General features: G+C 43.3%; 1 protein-coding gene across 1 annotated transcript; it reads right to left on the reverse strand.

The window, feature by feature from the left end:
- Positions 1-817: 817 nt before the first annotated feature.
- Positions 818-19576, reverse strand: EREG (epiregulin). The gene is made up of 5 exons (XM_075543556.1): positions 19528-19576; positions 6060-6146; positions 4061-4184; positions 3103-3252; positions 818-899 (listed from the first exon to the last, which is right to left on the reverse strand). Exons 1-5 carry the CDS (start codon positions 19574-19576, stop codon positions 818-820), a joined length of 492 nt encoding a protein of 163 aa, XP_075399671.1.
- Between the last annotated feature and the right edge of the window lie 1520 nt (positions 19577-21096).

The raw sequence follows: 21096 nt of genomic DNA on the forward strand, positions 1-21096 counted from the left end.
TCTGAAAGAGTTGTGAGTTAAAAGGAGAACTGCACATTGAATTGTCGCCGAGGCTGAAGGTGGAGGGAGCTTACCCTTCCCAGGCTGTTGTTGATAGTTGACGTGGGGTCAGTCTCACGAAAGGAGACCTAGACACAACAGCACAAAGCCCATGCCATCTTCATGAGTCCATGGCTTAGTTTGTTCCAAATGTGCAGTATTCATCACACAACTTGTGTTTGCCTCTCCATCCCCATTGCGCTACTTTTCTAAGATAGGACACCATGGCGCCCACTCATGTGTCGAACCATAAAATAGTCAAACCAGTTATTGCTTTTTGAAGAGTAGAAAAAGTTATGAAATTGATTTGACTATGTCTTTAGGTTTACAGAAATCTGTCACTTGCTGACATTTCCTGAGCAATGGTTTGAGCGTTGCTTATGCCTGAACAAGAACCACTACATAGTAGGCATATAAGAGGGCTTGCGAAATTTCATGTAGGGGAAATACTCCCTTCTCTTTCAATTCCATCTTTCTCATGAACTTTCTGAAGCCCCCTGGGTAACTTTGGAAGCTTTCAATAAAATATTTATCTATGAATAATTTTTTTACAAAATAAATATCAATATTTTTTCTGTATTAAATAATTTGCACACATTATACATGAGTAAACAGTTGGAAATAAAAGAAAAATAAAAAAATATTTCCAATGTATTTAAAAATATAGCCACTAGTGATCTAATACATGGCCCAACATATATACTATTAATAAAATAGAAGTCCTAAAATTCACAAGGCTTGCTGTGTGGATTGCTGCCCATTAGCTTGGTGGCACCATTCAGACTTGTGGCAATGCTGGATCTCCCGAGGTCACTCTTTCATATTCTTTCTTTGATTCTTTACTTTTCTTATTTCTGTACCTATAAACATTCAAGGAGAAAAAAAAAACAACCAAAAGAAACCTATTACTACAGTGGAAAATAAGAACCAAGTGTGTCCACCAAAGAAACAGAGATATGGACTCCAAGGGTCCATGAGCATAACAGCGATGCCATAGCTCCACAGCTGTTTGACCCATCGCGGCCCTCTGCACAGACCAGGAGACACCGCCTGGTCCTGAGCAATATTCACAGATGTGCTCAGGTTTGCAACCGCTGTTGCAGTCACTGTGCCAGTAAACCAGGCTGAGGGTCTTTGTCTTTTTCAACGACCCTTCACTTGGCTGAGCAGGACGTCCTCTTTTCTATGGCATTCCCAAGATGGCCAAGGGGAACAAGCAATAAAAAGGTAGGTGTAAGGAAGCTCTGGTGGCACACTGGTTAAGTGCTCAGTTGCTAACCAAACGGTTAGGTCAAGCCCACCAGCTCCTCCATGGGAGAAAGAGGCGGCTCTCTGCTTCTGTCAAGATGACGGACTGGAAACTCCAAGAGACTTCATCAACTACATGGCAGTGGAATTGGGTATTGGAAGAGATCTGGCCCAAGATCAGGTAATATTGAGAGGAAAAGGTGAGACATGATTAAAGCACCTTCTTGAGGCTTTAGCATAAAAACTGAAGTTTATAAAAATGGCACATGACGACACTTAAGCTTTGGGCTTCTGAAGCTGTAGATCTGGACAAGAACAGAAAACCTCATCTTTCTCCCTCAGAGAGGTTGATGGGTTTGAGCTGCTGACCTTGAGGTTGGCAGCCTAACTCGTACCTCACGGCGCCAACCAGGGCTCCTTAAAACTATTCAGGAAGATGAATTTACTTGATAAATACGGAGACAAAACACATTTAATTTTATAATGGAAGCATACCTAGAGATACTACCCCCAGGAGAAAACAAAACATGCAAATCTACATTGAACAACTGGGCCTGGTTGATTAGGAGGATTTCTCAAAGACATTTTAAGGGAACTGTTATTAACTACTGTATGCTTTGTGCCCGCACGCTATTCATAGCTCTGGGAATCCGCCAGTCCCGCATGCTCAGTAGTTTCAATGACCACTTGCCTTTCCTTCCCTTTGCTCGGCCCCTCTCAGCCCCCTCCCGTCCCCTCCCTAGTTATCAGCACAATGACACTATTGCACGCGAGGGTGAGATGTGACTGCTTGGGGGAGTCATCTAGCATGAACCATCTTTTAGCAATAAATTTATCATTGTCTAGATGTTATCATCGAGCCCAACTGCTAGCAGCCCTACAGGACAGGGAGAAACTGCCCACCGGTTTCCTGAGACTGTGCTCCCCAGGCAGAGGCCACACCTTCCTTGTACGGAAGAGGTGGCGGGTTTACACTGCCAGGGTTCATTCGGCAGCTGTGTGCTTAACCACTGCCCCACCAGGAATTTCTGCCTTAAATGTTAAGTTCTCGAGCCCCCAGGGCTATTGAGTTGCCAAAGCTTTGTTTTGTGTGCCACAAATTCATTGTTGATTGTCATTGTGTTGGCAGCCTTCTCTATAAACAGCGGGATGAAGCCTTGCCCAGTCCTGTGCCACTTCACGCTCGTGGATATGCCTGCGCTCAGTGTGGTGGCCATTGCCGCAACCCCGCTGCCCAGGGCTCCCTTTCATTTGCGTCCGTCTTTTTATCGAATGCAATGTCTTTTTCTAGGGATCAGTCTTTGTTGGCATTGTATCAGGCCATGTTCTCTCCTGCCCTTAAGATTTTTATTTTGTAGCTAATCTTGGAAGTAGCAACTTGTAAGTCACCAGTCTGACCAGCGGACAGGTGATGGAATATAAATTAGATTCTAATTAATTACATACAGGCGGCTATGTATAACACTAGTGTCGCATCTTTACTTTCACATACATTATCATATTCTACACTTTAAAAAAGCAGCCCCGTCATTAGTAAGGAGAATTGTTTTCCTGGGTGTTTTTTTTAAGAGGAAGCCATGGAGGGTCCAAGTTTGATTTGCTTGAGGTCACACATCGTATTAGAGCTTAGTTTTAGAGTCCAATGGGCTTCTAAAATTTCTTCAGAAATTCTGTCAGGACCAATTCTATTTTGCCCTAAGAAACTCTTCGTACTTATTTGGACCCAATTGACGTAACTTTATTTGTGAGAGATAGACTTCATGAAAGTAATTTATAGGCACATGCAAAGCAAACGAACAAAAAGCACTGTCTTACCATCTCCAGAAGTAGTATGTGGAACCAGCAATTATGATAATAAAAAAGAAAATGAGAGTCACAGTCAGGACCACATATTCTTTGCTCAAGGGTTTTTGGACGGTTAAAAAGAAGTGCTCACATCGGACACCAGTATACCCCACATCACACCTAAAGGAAAATGCAAGAGAAACACCACATGTTTAGGGGACAAATAATGGCTATGAGCTAGTTTTGTGATAACTAATTTCACAGTCAAAAGCAAAAGATCAACAGCGTCCACAGAATGCTGTCATGGAGAAATCAAAGATTATCCAAGAGTAACCCTGGAGTTTAGAGTTTCCCAAAGTACTTTCCAAAGTGCGCTGTATCACCCCTTGGGGATGGGCGCAAGAGATCCAGGGACACTGAAAATGCAGGTGTTCATGCTTCAGCCTGGATTATGAGCTGAAATACAAAAACGTCTCATTTCCAGGAGGACACAGAATAATTCCTTTTTCTGAAAAGGGGGTAGTAGATCAAATAAGTTTGGGAACCCCCGGTGCTCGACCATATGGCTAAGAGCTCCACATAGTACTTAGGAGAATGTGTGTGTGTGTGTGTGTGTGTGTGTGTACATATAAACACATGTATTAAAAGGTCCCGTTCAACTGCTAGGGTGGCTGACGATCCGTAACCGTGCTTTCTACATTTTGTAGGTTTTGGGGTCTAAACAATGGCTCAGGCAGGAGTTCAGCACAGGAATTGTCAATATCGGAGGATGGTAAGTGAATCCCTCCTCTTTCTCCACCCTGAAAGCATAGCTATTCCTAAAAAAAAGTGTTGCATCGTTTTAAAAAATTGGCTAGTAAAATTCCTACTGGTCAATAGAACTGCTTTCTAACAGCCCATGAGAATATAGGTCGACTTCCAAAGATAAATGAAAGAGAGACAGATATTTAATGAAACAATCCCTGTTGTGGAAGGGTTGGCGCATTACCTGCAGTAATGTTCCTTCATGTCCACCAGGTAAATGCACTGTCCGTGCAAACAGTAGCCGTTCATGTCAGGGGCGCACTTTGTTATTGACACTTGAGCAACCCGTGGGTTGTCTTCTGTCTGAACTGTGTAGGAAAGAGAAAGTTGAATGTATCCTATTGCCTTCTTGGAAGCATTAATCACCCCTTCATAACAGTAACCATTGAACTACTTCAGAAAAGCAGGTTCCCTGCCAATCCGTCAGGGAGAATTCTCAGGAGTAAGAAGTCAGTCAAGATCACATTCCTGAGACTAATCAGGAGTCTTCAGGAAGCGCAGGTACAGAGCTCAGCTGCTAACTGAAAGGTTGGAGGTTCAAGCCCACTCAGAAACACCCAAGCAGAAACACCTGGCAACTTATTTCAAAACACCAGTCATTTAAAGCCCTGTAGAGCACAGCTCTATTCAGACAAGCAGTAGGTCCCCGTGAGTCAATGTGACCTAACCACAGTAACTGGTTAGACCAATGCACAAATACCTGACCCAAAAGGAAAATGCCCAGCCCACTAACAAAACAAGAAAAAACCTGAGGATTTTAATCCTTAAAGAGAATCTTTACGAATTGAAGAAATAAGTGTTAGGTCACACGCAAAACACATACATCTTCATCACATTTTCGCTCCCTTCCTTCCTTCGTTGTTTTTTTCTTCTAACACTTGCCACTTCAGAAGCTAATTGCCAGCGGAAGCCAATCCTTAACTCAGCAGCGCTTAGTTTTTGGTGCATTTTTAAGCCAATCAGACGTGTTTTGGCATTCCTTTCCAAATTTGTGAGAAGTTAATCAAGGCCTGCACCATATCTAAAAATAACATCTGAATCCTACCCAGGCAAACCTTGCATTAGAAATGACACTGCACATGGAACCAGGAATCTCAGAAGCCTCACTAGGAGCAGTGCTGTCCCTGACATTTAAATGTTACCTTTCAATGTGTTAACCGCTAAAATGTGACAGGTGCATATAAGCAAAACAAAACAAAACTACTGGTTACTTTTCCTCAAAGAATAATATCAACGAAGGAGGAGGAGGGGACACAGATTAAAATCTCTAGAGAGCCCTGTGAGGAAGGACGAGAGGGAGGGCAAAATTGTCTGGGAAAGAGCCTGGCTCCTTTGATGTGTCTTTGGTGCATGGCTCAGATTAAGTATGACTAGGCTCTTCCTTAGGCCACTTGTAAGGCCCATGGGGGCTCTTTGAAGTGGGCAGTTTCAGGTGCCCAGGGGCACCTGGCTTGAAAAGTCTAGAGATCTACTTCTGAAGGATGAGAGATTACAGTGATTGAGAACACAAGGGGGCAGTTCTAGGTGAAACCCCGGGGGCCATTGGGGGGGGGGTGGTGTTGCACTCCATGAGTGGGATGCGACTTAACAGTGGATGGCTAGTTGGCTGGTTGAGGTACTTCAGGACAAGATGGTGTCTTACTTTCTTGGGACCTCTTGTGCCTAAGGACTACGTTTGACATGTATTATTTCCCTAATTGGAGATGCACAATTCGGCTGGTGGAAAATGACATCATCTGTTCCTCTAACTCCCTCACCCCCCTACCCGCTACCCCCCCACAACCCCCAAAATTGACTTTGATTGAGATCCGGCCCATCTGTGTGATGTCTAGCAATGGTGTCACACCAGGCTCCAGTCCCCGGTGGAAAAGATAAAGGAATCGCACTTTCTAGGTCCTCTATCTTTTTGTTGTTGTTCTTTCTGTTTTTTAAGATAAAATCTTTGTATAGTTCCAGATGCCTAGGCCCTCTCCAACCCGTTCCTCCACTAAATAAATTCTCTAGTCCTCTAAAAAAGTTTCTTTTTGTTATAAAAGCAATGTTTCCCCTTTGGGGCAATGCCCTCTCTGTATGCACAGTGCTGTGAAAGAAGGCGGTGTTCTTTAATGCGGAATTCACAAAGCCGAACTTATGTAAAGCTGTGGCGTTCGTCATTAATGCGGCATTGACAAAGCCGAGCTTACCTAAAGCTGTACAGTTGTCATGGAATTCTCCCGGGATGCACGATGGGATCACAGTTGTACTTAGAACTGCTTGAAGAAGATGGAAACCTATTTGTGGTGGGGACATAAATATATCATTAATATTTCAGGAAAACAAATTCTGATCATATTTTCCACATAGATACAGCAGTTATAAAATTTCCCTAATTATTTCAAGGATATAAATCCTTCAACCCCACAAAAGAAAGAAGAGAAGCAGGTGTCTAATAGTAAATTAATAAATCCCTACTTCTTCAGTCCAAAGATGAAAGCATTACTGACCTTCTAGTCCTAGAGACAGATTTGATTTTTTTTTAGCGTCTCAAAGTTATCTTTGTCAAGATCTAATTTTGAGAAAATTCTCCATTTCTCCCCTGTCAAGTGACATGTTCACAGCAATGATCCAAGACAGGCTTCATCACACACATACAGAACTTCACGTAAAAACCAAGTTCCACACCAGTAACAGCTAAACTGGAAGTTCAACCTCAGATTCATGCACGAGTTGACTTAGTGTGCAAGTTACCCTGAGCATTGTATTGCCCGCTACAGTAGACTTCAACAAGTAAAATACAATCTAGATAAACCCAGCAGAAATCTGCTCCACTGTGAGAAGGTGCAACTGTGCTCAAAAAGCCACACTGCCACCTAGATTCCAATTTCTTTTCTTTTTTTAAATTTTATTTATGTATCATTTCATTGGGGTGCTGATAACTCTTTTTCCCTCTTACAGCTCTTATAACAATCCATACATCAATTGTTCCAAGCAGATGTGTACATATGTTGCCATTATCATTTTCAAAACATTTTCTTTCTATTTGAGCCCTTGGTATCCACTCCTCCCTTTTGACCCCCTCCGCCCACTCCAACATCCCAGTGTCTGTAAGCACATGGAGTCTCCCTCCGCAAGGTGCTTCGGGACTTATTGCCAGGGGAAAGATAAAGGATGGAAAACAGGCATCAGAATGACTCAAGCAGTTTCTGAATTTCATAGAGAGCATGATAAGAAGAACACTTTCAACGACACATGTGTTTACTTAAGAGAGTTGAGCTTCTTCTTAGCTTGTCCAGTGTTTGTGTTTCAGCCACACTTTCCATCTTATATAAGTAGGTGGTAACTTTATATGGTAAAATCGGATGGTGGTGTCCGTGGTGGTGGGAGTAGTAATAATAGCAGCAACTAGTATTTCTTGAACATCATCATGAGCCAGTTGTGGTTCTTTCTGCCCTGTGTCTTATCCCATTTGATAATCTCTTATGATACCTTGAGGAAGATGCTATCCCTAATAGATACATGAATTTAAGTGACTTTCCTAACAATGCCCAATTATGTTGTTAAATGGGCCACCTTTTAGAATTTCAAAACAGGCAATGATATTAGAAACTTCAAGCTGATTCTAACTCACAGCACTCCTAGCCCAGAGTAGAAGTGTCCCCATGGGTTTCTGAGGGTGTAAATGTTTACAGGGCTAGAAAGCCTTGCATTCCTCCCGTGGAGCAGTGGTAAATTTGAACTGCTGACCTGGGACTAGCAGGCCAGCATGTACCCCACTCAGCCACCAGGGCTCAAACAATAGTACTGAAGTGTAATGGGTATTAGGCAGACCACACTGGGATGACCGTAATTAGAGCAGAATATTTAATCCCACAATCAGGCAGCCAAATATGATGGAGATGAATCTTGTGGAGAATGCTGGATGATGTTATTTTGGACAAACCCATTAACTCTGCATGGGCTTGATTTTGAGAGAACTGAACTAAAGTGCATTCATTACGAGAACCTTTCCAAAAATGTTCCTCTACACTTAACAGTGAAACACTTCACGTTTTAACAGTACATGTGGGAGGTGTCCTCTACTGGTCTGTAACAAGATTGTACACTTCATTGTAGTTTAGTAATTTAAAAGATATTTAATTCAAGTAACAAGGATTTTTTTCTTCTCTCTCCGAGGTAGCTATTAAGTACATTTGAGTTCTCAGGGTACTAAGACCAGAATTACACATCAGTATCATGGTTTATTTCTCTATAAAGCTTTACACTTGACCCAAGAAGCCTGTGAAAAAAGTATTAGCTTCTAACAACCTGAACTATCTTGTCCAAGATCACCCATTTAATAGCCATGGGGAAAAACAATGGTAAATCTATCTTTTGACATCAAGCCTGGTAATCATCCAATGATGTTTCCTTGCAAGGTTTACAGATCTCTCCTCCCCAACACACGTTTCTCTTATAGCATAAATGTGTTCTTGTAGATATAATAAATAAATAACTCTCTCTCAAAAGACAAGAAATGACTAAAGTCTTTATTTCATCTATCAACTGAACAGTTTAAAAAGATGACTCTTTCACACAAAGTTGAGTTACGCAGAAGCGGCGTTCTCCTCCAAGCTAATGCTGTTCTGCTTCTCAGGGATTTGGGCATAGACTTCCATTACTGAGGAATTGTGCCCTTCAACGGAAGTGGCTCTCCAGTCGCCATAGCCAGTAGACTCTGACTCATGAGTCTAAGAGGCGAGCGCCATAAGGTTTTCCATGGCTTACATTGTGGGGGTAGAGATATTTAGGTCCCTCTTCGGCCTCATACCTCCAGTCATCCAGTTAGCCATCTAGCACGTTCGCTCTATCCTTGAGTCCTCCTCACTTCATGGAGTCTCCTGGAATCCACACTGGAGAACTGATGACAAACTGCGTCCTTGACATTCCATCTGGCTCCTCCATCCTTCCAGTGAGGAAACTTTGGAAGTGACGATGTCAACACTCCTATTAGAAAATCACCTTTCTCTACCCTTTGTAGAAACCGGAGACCAGCCTTTCCTGCTTGCAATCACTTGACCATTACAGAATCTAGGTCATTGTTTGGGGTGTTGCTTCTTTGTCTTTTTGTAGTGTGGTATTGGTTTGTTTTTGTGGGTTTAAAAAAATTAGTTGTTATTGGTTTTTCCTTAGTTGGAAACTTTGTTCCACTTGTTCAGGCCACAGGGGAAATATTTTTCTTTGCTAAATTCAAGAATGTTCACTGTAGGGTGTGCCTCTGCGAAAACTGGCCTTACTGTACCTGTGACGGAGTCTCCCTTGGACACAGTCCACCGCTCAGGATAGTTTCGGTGAGACTTGCATTAATCCGCAGGACGAGTATTTCACAGGTAAAATTGAAGATCAATTTAAATGTTCCTCTGGAAGGAAATATCTTTTCTATTGAAATTGGATACATGTAGCCAACAAAACAGCAAAATCAGTTCTAATTTTGTGTCCATCTGCCCAGCTCTATGGCTATGAAACATAGATTCTCAAGCGTCCCTCCACCTCACCTCCACCCCAGGTCCTTGCACTTGGGTCAAGGAGGAACTGGGAGTGATCAGATCATTGAAAAAGTCCACCATTGGAAGATTCTGATGTTCACTGGCCCATCATTCTTAAAAAAGATCCTGGTGGGACTGTTCGGTAAGCATTGTACTGCTAACTCCAAGGTCATTGGTTCAAACCTATCAGTAAGCTCTCCAGGAGAACTGATCCCCTAAGGACTTACCTCCTCTGATACCCTATAGAAGTGTCATTGTGAGTCACAATCAACTCGATGACAGTAGCTATTAACCATCATTAGGAAGTCAGACAGGGATGGCACAGATGGCAAGATTGTATCCCAGCATGGCCTTAAACTTCCTATTCATTCTATTCTGGGTCTTCAGTGTTAGTTGAACATTGGAATGGTCTCTCTTTGATACAACTGGAAACATTATATAAAGTGGCTTCAAAAAGTTTGTGGAAAATGGAATTGAAATATAATGAAATTGAAAAATAAAGTTTACTTTGGGCCTCTGAGATCAAGGGACCCCGTATAATAATAATTCAGTGATGCTAAAGATGTTGAATAGCATCTATGTGCAACAAACAAATAAATAAACAAAAAAACCAACAGACCCAGTGGCAAAATCTACAACAGGAACTAAGATAAAGAGAAATTCTGTGCAGGGTGACATGAGGTAGATTGACGTGTGAATGAGCAATTAGCAATTGGAATGTCTAGTCGAAGACTGCTATTAAAATCAAATGACTTCTGACCCGTTTCCAAATACATGACTCTTCGCACTGTGAAGCTCACCTCTTCCTCTCGGGGCCTTTGCCTTTCACAGGCTGTGTTTCAGTGAAATCTCAAGTGTGCCAGCAGGAAGTGGCGCCGGTGAGTCACAGGAAACCAATCACCTCTTCCCTGTGAGTCAGGGCCAAGCCTACACCCTTACACAATGTTGGGGACAGCGCGTGGGAGAGGGTGAGCACCATCACCGGAATGGGGTAGCACTGAATATCGTGGGCCCTGGGGCGCTAAGAAGCGCTCACCCCGTGGTCAGGCAGGGTGCCAGGTATAGAAAAAGCCCTTACTTATTGCATGGGATCGCTCTTGACCTGGCTTCTTAGTGGCCACGCTGGTGGGCTCCGTTAGGAGGAGCTGCCACAGAAGAGACTGGGGTTCAGTGACTGGCTGACCCAACCAGGTGCAAAGTCCACGACTCATCGTTCTTCTGAGGACAACCAAGCACATGAATACAAGCTACCAGGATGTATGATTGGTTACAGAATGTAAGCAACACAGCTTCTTATTTTCTCGGTTTAATCTTTTAAATATTGAGACCACGGCAGCAAACGCACAGTGAATCATAGGATTTGTCCAGCCCAGACAGGTACCAAAAATCTGCTTTGTTGACACTTTTTCTCAGGTCACACGCCAACTTACTCCCAAATGCTAGCTTTCTGCGTTTTTCCCTGGGTGTCAGTGATTTAAGGGTGCATTTGTAGCACAGTAGGCTTGTTAAGTCTTGTGCATTTTTGAGAAGTGAATATGCTTTCACCTTTTCCAGGTGTTTTTGTTCAAAATTAAATTTCACTTTTAAATAAGGTCTTGCTTCACTGTGGTTAAACTATCTAGACACATTATATACTCAAAACATTATATACTCAAAACTACCTTCCGCACTTAGGAACAACTTTTTCAGAGAATAGCACGCATGTAAGCATGTGGAGGAAAACCACACGTTTGCCTTCTGTCAGTAATCATTCTCTTGCCTGACGTTCAATGTCAACTTTTAATTAAACTTGGTTCAAATATGAATGTAATATTTAGCCACAGCTACATGAGATGAAACAGCATGAAAGCAGAGGTTGGGACAATAAAGAATTACAAAGAAGGGCAAGGGGGCTTCACAAAGTTTGTGGGGAAATTCCATTGTTTTTTCATTCCATATCCCCCTGAACATTTTTGAAGCCCTCTGGTACTCATTTTAATTTTAAATGACAAAATAGTGCCCCCCCAAAAAAAATCTTCCTTGTAAAATGGTAAGAAGAGATTGCTCCTTCATGGTCCAAGTATTTTCTGCTCTGAATGTTTTTTTTAATATCTTGTATATCAAAATCATTTTGTAAATGCTGTTATGAAATATGGATTTTATATATATTTTGTGGGATACATAAAGCTTTCTTGGCTCCGGGGGTAAAATAATATAGGATATTTATGTTCCGCTTAGCTTGAGATTGGGGAGAGGTGAAGGATTAGAGTTACATATGTATCTCACAGAATGCCCAGTAACAACTGTAGTTTGTGGGACACAGCTATTTCCTCCATTTCTAATTGTTCTACAGAGACCTGCTGCAGTCAGTGGGAAAGCAGCTGCCCAATAAACCGCAGAGAAGGAAAATATAGGCGGGTGCTGTGTGCCCTATGGGTCATGAGAGGGTTCATATGCTGTTTGCATTTAAGCCATAGATATTAAATTACACTCCTCAATTTGGGTAGTCCTAAATTATATTCCAAAGTACTGATATCTTTCAGTTAGTGGGCATCACTTGACATTCTTCAAATTAAGATGTAACTGAAAGGAAGCCCATTGAATAGGCCATAGTTCCTGTCCCAAGTACAGTAAATGGAGCGACTCTCTTGGGAATTAGAAGGAAAGGAGAGAATTCGAGGAGCAACCAATAAGGATGGGGTGCCGTTGAAAGGGAAGAGCACAGCCCCATTGTGACGGCAGCTACAGTTATTAAGTCGGAATGAAAAAGGAATGCCTCGCTGCTTTCCAGGTGATTCTGGTTCACAGGGACCTTCAATGGGGTGCTGAGATTCTACATCTTTACAGGAAGAGATGGCCTCTTCTTTCTCCTGCTGGGTGGGGTGGGGGAGCGGGGGTAACCTCTGACCTTGCAGTTGACAGTCCGACATTTCCAGGGGAGTGCCTCCAGGGCTCCTCATCAGGTAGGAAGGGAGGAAATGGTGACTAAATGGGTTTGAGTTTGCTGCCTCTGTACCACCCATTTATCTTCATGGGCTTACAGATTTTGAGGCAAGGAAAAGGTTGATAGAGTCGGTTTGAACTCTTATAAGCTTTAGGGCTTAAGCACCATGCAGATGTTCCCAGGACAATACCATGGAATGGGAAATGGCAGAACTTTGGGTAATCCGAGGTAGGGAGTGAATAGAAGTAGAAAATTAAATGGAGAAAAAATAAGGTTCTATGTTCTAGAGTAAAGATGATGCACAGGGAAGTGAATGAAGAAAGCACTAGTGACGGTCACAAGTACATTATTCAACATAATTAAATAAAAATGGAGCTAAATCCTGAAATAAAAAGTGTTAAGCTGATTTTAAAACAAATTGGTTTCACATTTGTATCCAGTTAATAATTAATATTCATTTTATTTGTCATGGTATTCAAATATTAATTATCCAAAATGTGAATTATGGTGACGTAGTATTGTAGCTATGGAAAACCCATCGAGCCAGTAGGTCTCATCCAGGGACAATTTTGCAATCCGGGACATTTTTATTGTCACATGTGGGAAGTGCTAATCACGTCTTGTGGGTAGAAGCTGAGAAACTCAGCATTTGGTGTGGAAGCTCTGGACTTCCCATCTAGCTTAAATACTAATTTTATTTCCTTACATCTAAGTTTCCTTATCTCTAAGAACAGATACCTGGGGCTGGGGGTGCGGTGGAGGGGTCGATGAAATTTAGATAAGATGATTCTTAAAGTCCCTTTCCTTTTCAACCCAATACACTTCTCTTTCTCCCACTGTCAGTCTATTATTCCGCCATATCATTGCTCAATCGTTTCTCTCTCTCGCTCTCTCTGCCTGTCACTTCCTCTCTCTCGTCCCGCTTCTCTTTCTCACAGTCATGTAATTACCATGTAAACCATCAGAAGATACAGATTGAATTAAGGGAATCAAATGGGAGAAAGGGAGTAGAAAATGATTCCAATTTATCAGAAACAAAAAGTGAATTTTCAAATATTGTTCAGTCTGAAATTGCTTGCTTTTCAAACAAATTTTTAAAGAATAGCTAGTGCAATCCAAACGCAGTCCTGAGAAGTATGAATCAAGTCTGAATCTAACTAACCATCCATCCAAAGAGTTTCTGAGTGCTTCATATAAGCCTACCACGATACAAAATGATAAAAGAGGAGTCAAACAACACGAAGGAGAAATAAGAAAGACCCAGCCCACAGCCTGGGAGCAGACAGGGTTTTTGAGGTGGGAGTAGACAGGCTGACTTGGTACCTCCTGCAAAGCTGCTGTACAGTGGGGAGGTTGCACGTCCTTCCTTCTGGTTAGCCACCCAACGCCTCCCCCGCCAGCGCCACCACGGCTCACCTAAGTGACACTTGAAGTTTTCCTAGAAGAGAGGAGTGAGGTGGGGGAATCCGCAGCAGAGATTAGAGCGTGTACAACATGGAGCCTCTCATCTCTCTGCCATCTTCATTTGCATATGTTAAGTCAACAATGTCTTTTCTGGCTAGGAAGGAGTTATTGCAAAGATCAAACGAAGTGTTTAGTAAAAGTGTTTGTGAATGATGATGATAGTAGGCTTCTTTTGAACCCTTTTTATTATGATTTGACTCACAGCGACCCCATAAGACAGGCTAGCACTGCCCTGCTGAGTTCCCGGGAATGTGACTCTGTAGGACAGAGCCCAGCCGCACTTGGTTTCAAAGGTCTGGCCTTGCCTTCGGCAGCATAACCACTACACCACCAGGGGTCGCTATGAGTCACTATCAGTGGGATGGTAATGAATTTGAGTTTTGTTTTGTTTTGGGTCTGGAAGGGTATTATGAGTTGTGAAAGTTTTCAAAGCGAATGCATGCATATTTTGTTTCCTGACGTTGATTGCAATCCTCACAATGTGACAGCCTCACTTTCAAAAATACTTTTAAAATCATTTTGTAATCTCATCCTATCCATTAAAACTATACCTGAACTTGACAGGATAGATGGTCTGATCTGTTCTACAGATGAGAAACCTGGGTTTGAGTTGAATAGATGTTTTTTTGTAGAAAAAATAAAGAAATAAAATAACTAAGGTATGAAGTCCGTTCTTTACCAAATCTCTGCCTCTTAATTCAATGATGGTGATGGTCAGCATATATATCTATACGCACACACACATACACACACCACACACCACACACCACACACACCACACACCACACACACACACCACACACACACACCACACACACACCACACACACACACCACACACACACCACACACACACACCACACACACACCACACGCACACACACCACACGCACACACACACACACCACACACACACACCACACACACACACCACACACACACACACACACACACACACACACACGACAGTTTCCTCTCAGATTAAAGATTTTCTAGAAGGTTTGCAGGATCTCACACTCATGCAAAATTAATATTGACTGCATTTGACCTAAGAAATTGAGTTAATTTTTTCTGTGCAAATGTTAAATCATCCCTGGGACTATAAATAGTATCCTAGTTAATTACACCATGACTTTAACCTGCAAAGTCACTCAACATGTATTTGCGCAGGAACCAGACACCTTAGTGTTGCATAAGCTGCATTGCCAGAGGACACTGAGTCTGTGGCATTGTTTCATTTTCTGCCATACCCAGGCCACGGCTGTCGTCTCCTCCTCCCCGAGGATCTCTCCTATGACAGTGGCAGGGAGACTTTCCAGTGTCTCTCAGTGGAATGTTCCCAGCAGCAGTTACAGCATATTAATTAGGCTGTTTTCAGAGGCCTATGTTCACAGTGAGGATCCACAGAGAAGGAGACCACGCCTTGGTTTCCAGTCAGTCACTTGAAGAGGGTTTCTTCGTTGATATTTGCGTCTCTTAAGGGAGGCTTAACCAGGAAATGGGAGATGCTTGTGCAAAAATGGACAGCAGGAGACATTCCAATTTAATTTTCCATAAGCGGCTACATGAGTTTCTTTAAACCAAGGTAATAGTCTTTTTCTAATTATTAATAGGAAAGGGTTATAGATGCCAAATTGGTCCCTTAAACCAAAAGTCAAAACCAAAAATTCTAACTGCCATTTGGGAGATTCCAACTCATAGCAACTCTATGCTGCTAATATATTCAGCACGCAACAATATGAAGGGAATATGGGGTTTCAAAAGATATAAGGAATCCTTTTCCTGGATGGCTTTACTTAGTATGTTGTTGCTAGGTGCTGCGGACTTGGTACCCATGCATAGCAACCCTCAACAGAAGGAAACACTGCCTGGTCCTGCCCCATCTTCAGATATTGTGCCTGATTTTGAGCAAAGATCTTAATAGAAGACTCGGCAGGTCCATTTCTGCATGAGCACCTCTCTCCAAACTAGGTCTGGCGCCCGGAGCATCCCCAGACTACTCAGGAACCATTAGAACCTGCCATTTTCATCTTACTCCCTCAGGTAACTCTGAGAACTTTCTTGGGGACCATGCAGGGTTACTCTCAAAGTTATTTTCTCAGACTTGGCTTCACTAAGCCTCAGTTTCTTCATTGCCAAATGAGCTCATCAAACTTACTTAATGTGACTAGAAGGAAGAAGACAATGGGTGTGAAGCACCCAACACACAACATAGTTGGCACACCATAAGGACTTGGTCATTGTTACTTCTCTTCGTAACACCTTTGAGCCCTAGTACTGAAGCAGACAACAGTTTACCCAGGCTGTGCATAGGGCAAGCTGTGAGGGCACTTGGGTCAAAATCCAGATGAGAATCCTGTACCCATGTTTTAGGTCTACGATGTCATCTCAGGTTGTGCCAAAACTCAGGTAGCTCAGAAGTGCTCAGAGTCAAAAGGCAGGATCTAAGGCCAGTCAAAACTATGCCATTGAGAACCATGCTGCTCATATTCCCTAGAAAGAATTTTTACTTTGCTCAATCCTCCCTCATTGTGGAAGTAAGTAGAGCAATATTGTCTTGGAAAGGAGCCCTGGTGAAGTGGTGGGTCACACATTGTGCTGCTAACTACGAGGTCAGCAGTTCAAAATTACCCATCACTTCTCGGGAGAAAGATGAGGCTTTCTTCTTCAGTAAAGGATTACAGTCTAAGAAACCCACAAGGGCAGGTCTACCCTGTCCTATAGGGCAAAGATGAGTAGAAATCAACTTGATAGCAGTGAGACAGACAGACATTTCCTTGGAAAGAATTCCAGGTGCAAGGTGGGGTGAGCATTGGGCTTCCAACATCAAGTTCGGTGGTTCACACCAAGCAAAAGGATGAAGTTGCCTTATCCTTTAAAGACCTAGTCTCAGAAACCTACTTTAGGCAATGGGTTGGGGTGGTTTTTTATTGTGGTGGAGATGCCATTCAGTACCATGCTCAAAGCACTTCTTTGCACTTTCTTTGGTACTGCGAGACATCCATGAAATGGTTGAATTCAGAATGTGAGATTGGTGACTTTAATCTGCTTACTGAAATGTTTGTGCACAGCTTCAAATGTCTCCTGAAGTTTAGAGAATCCCTTTCTTCTGCCTACACACATACCTAACTGCAGAACTCAACACTTCTCTGATTTCCCCCACTCGGAAACTGTGACAAGATTAGAAATAACTTACCTCTAAAATCTAAACTCTTTTGGAAATTTATTCTGTAGCATGGCATATCTCAATCCTTTTTCTTTTTTAAAAAATGTTCAGTAGGATTAATGTTCTAGCACACCCAAGTGTGAAAACTCTCAGCCTTGTCTCACTTCCCTGTGTGATGTTGTGCCATAGTTTCCAATACAGAGAGCAAAGGTATTCATTATCAAATAATAAGAACATTTTAAACGACTAAGTTGTGTGTGTGTGTGTATAACAATTTAAATCTGAAAGTGTTGGGAATGGAGGGTGAAACTAAAGTGTCTAAAATTGTCACCTAACTATAAGTCGATACAAGCTCCACAAAATGCTTCCTGAAACCTAACATAAACATCTCTTCCTTTTGAAGGACAAACATCTGGAGTGAATATCACTTGTATTCTTTGGTTAGAGGCTGGCAGTCACAGAAATAACAGCATGCACTTGGAAGAAAAGGTGCATACCTGAATCGAGTGTGGAGACATGAGACAGGATTTCAAGCAGGAACTTTCCTGCTGGCAGAGAAATACCTAAACAAACTGGGAAAACAGAAACTGACCTAGCTCATTTGGAAATGGGCTTGGCCGCTGATGAAATAGGTGAACTATAATTAAGTAATGCAATAAAGGAGCTAAGCACTTTCATGACAACAAAAACACACACAGCGCACACACACTAGGTGAGCAGTAAGCAGGTTATTCATAGGCTGTAGGCTCTTGGCTCTTAGGGTTTCAAATTAAAATATTCAATGAGATGCTCAGAACAGATGCTTGCATTGTTCAGGTACACATTTACAGGTGGAAAAAAAGTGCTGAGCCATTCTGACCTCTGAGCTAACTTCTAACTGTAGTAAGACTGTCAATTCCCTGTACTTTATTCTTTTCACAGAGGGTCGAAAACAGATGGGAAGGTCACATAATTCAAGGGGAGTATTTTAAATCATCTCTAGCTTGGTCTTGGTAGAAACCTTAGATCCAGTTTCCACCTAGGCTCTGAAGCTGGCCTCCTAAGTTGCAAGTATGCAGAGTATGCATTTCATTAGGTCTCCCAAGCCCTGTGATAAGGTGTGTCGAAATAATAATTTAACTGTTACATCCTGCACAGGTAGAGCTAGTGTGTTAGGGGAATTCAGTTCATTGCAACCCCAGAAAGAATGTGAAACAAGTGACTTTTGCTTCCTTATTAAAATATTCCTATTTTGGTTAGGTGGGGTTGACGTCAACTCACAGCCAGTAGAACTGCCCCCATAGGTTTCCTAGTCTGTTCTTTGTATGGGAGTAGATTGACAGGTCTTTCTCCCAGGAACCCTTGGGGTCATTTTACTGGATGAGCTCTCAGACATTTGGCATTAGGTTGCTTAACTGTTGCATCACCAGGACTCCAACAAAGTCCTCTCAATGTTTAAGGAATTAGAAATGTATCTATATCTATACACTATAGATGTGTGTATATATAACAGATGCGTATATACATATCTAAGCGAGTGTGTGCGTGCGTGTGCGTAGAAAGAGAGCGCTAGAGAGAGAAGGGAAGAAGAGAGGAGAAAAGACCAGAGGGGACTGAGAAATGCAGAGGGAGAGAGTGCTCCCTGGTGGCCTAAGCGTTGGATAGCTAACAGCAAGGTCAGCAGTTCTAACCCACAGGCTTCTTCACCAGAGAAAGATAAGGTTTTCTGCTCCTGTAAAGATTTACAGACTCGAAAATCTACAACAGTGGTTGGACTCTATCTACAGGGCCATTATTGGACAACGACGGGTGGGAATTGGCTTGATGGCAGAAAGATATTTGTGTGTGTGTATATATGTGTTATATTTAACCTAGAAGGACTGTATAGAACCTTACTCATTTTTTTCTGTCCACCAGAATTTATTCCGAATCATAGTGACCACACAGGGCAGATTAGAGAAGTAAAACATCTCAAATGAGAAGGCAGGGTTGAAAACACAACAGGGGTTGCAGGGGGAAGCATGCCATTAGCTGCTGGAAGTGCAAAGCACTTGGCCAGCCTCCTGGGGCGCTAGCTGAAGGAAGAGGGGAGGAGGCGGTGACTGCAGGTGGCAGGTGTCAAGGCCAAGGGCTGCAGGAAGCTCAGGGACTGGCCCATCGCTCCTGTGCCTTTGAAGTCTGTAGTATCTGCTAGTCCAGCAAAGCGCGTCGCAAGCTGCCCCCGGGCAGGTGATTCTCTAGCACGGCATATCTCACCCTGGATTTTAGGACGTGGGGTCACGACTGGGAAGGAAACGCCTTTCGAGTTTAGACCCCCTGACCATCCCAGAGAAAGAACAAAACATGACATTTCAACAGTGATTTGAATATCTAGGTCTGGCAAATTTTGTAAAGATAATAGAAGGAAAAGCGAGCGAAAAATTTTTCCAGTGTTTTCATGTTAGCTACTAGGAAGATATATGGATCCGTGCCTGAGTTAAAAAGATAGTCCGCCATGGTTCGTTTTGTCATCCAAAGGGATTTCTTAAGTCCCACTTCAGGGACCTCTTTTATTTCACTCCGAGAGGACTCCCTGCCAGGCAGCGACAGGTGGTCCCTGGCGCTGGGGACCTTACTTACCCAGGCAGAGCAGCAGCGCTGGCAAGCGACCAGCAGCGCGCATCTCCATTGCGGGCGGGCGGGCGGGCGGCGAGAGTGTCGGCGGCGGAAGCGGCGCGGGGTGGCGGGGAGCAGCGGGAGCGCAGGGCCGGTCAGGAGCCTGTGCCGCCGCTGTGGCTGAAGCGCTTGGAAAGGCTGCAGGGGCCAAGCGTCCGCGTCCGCGTCCCCGGGGGACTTCTGACACCTGGTGGGTCAAGTAAATGAGCTCAACTCCCAGAGCCTTGACCTTTATACACCTGGGGGAGGGACCTCAGGCCAGAGGACTTAACCATGGGGTGAGGTGTTACTCGCCCAGAATTTCATAATCCTCCCGGGGGAGGAGTGGCCAGAGGACTGTCTGGATGTCATCCTCCCTTCAGGAGGACCTAAGAGTAGTTGAGGATGAAAAAATGTCTTTCCGGTTAGCCTAGAACTACTCCCCAAATTTTTCCATCTCCCTCTAGGACTCTCACAGGAGTCAGTGAGTTGGTTTGCTTTACACTGGCAGGTGGGTTGGGTGGCTCAGGTGATGGCAGGGCTAGAGTCAAAAGTCAGTCTTCGAACCAGGGGTGGCGTGCCCGTGTGTGCCCATGTGCCTGTGTGTGTGTGTGTGTGTGTGTGTGTGTGTGATTGTGTGATTTTACCGACCTGCCCACATCTCAAAAGCAAAATAAAACTACGAACTCATGACTAGGTAGTCAATGTCAGTCTAAAGGACAGACTGGACCTGCCCCTGGGGGTTTCTGAGATTATAACTTTTGGGGGAAGTAGAAAGCCACATCCTTTCTCCCCCAAGGAGAGGCTGGTGGTTTCGAACTGCTGACCTTGCATGTCGCAGCCCAATGCGTTACCACTACTCCCTCTTTTTAGACATATTAAAGTTTGTCAGTGGTGCAATCGCAATCTCTCTCCTCGGTAATCAGACTCGTGCCACCGCCCAGAAAAGCATTCCACATGTATACCCATCCTTTCCGCTTCCAGTTTAAAGACAATTCCCAGCATGTTATAAAGGAACTCTTGCATTATTATATCTTTACCTTTTTCCACCCATCAGCATATTGCCTTTGATTTTTAACTTGCTCCCAAACTCGCCCTCATCTTGTCAGTTGCCTGTCAAAAATCTTCCAATGGCTTCGCTTTGGCTTTTGGACATGGTTTGCCACAAATTTGAACCCAATCAACCTTTTCAGCGTCACCTCCTCCCACTAGTTCCCAGGTCAAATTCTCTCACACCAGCCTGCCCCTGAAACACTTTCTCTGTATGCCTCTGCTCAGCCCCCCTCCCTTGCATTTTTGCTAATGGCCTGGCGCTCTGGAGAAATGGATACCTTTTAGAAATGTAGGCAAATCCTCCTGTTGTCATGGTTTCCCTCAAGCGTCTGAATTTCTTGAGCCTACAGGAATTTTCCATTTTGACATCTCACAGCGTGTATTGTGTGTCTTTCCCCTAGACAACTAGACATCTAGATCTGATGCTTCACAGCTGGCGAGACTACACTGATCGACTTCTGTTTTGTTTGTAAGTCTTATCTCCAAAGGAAATGTTCATTT

The sequence above is a fragment of the Tenrec ecaudatus genome, chromosome 3, assembly GCF_050624435.1.
Source record: "Tenrec ecaudatus isolate mTenEca1 chromosome 3, mTenEca1.hap1, whole genome shotgun sequence".
NCBI lineage: Eukaryota > Metazoa > Chordata > Mammalia > Afrosoricida > Tenrecidae > Tenrec > Tenrec ecaudatus.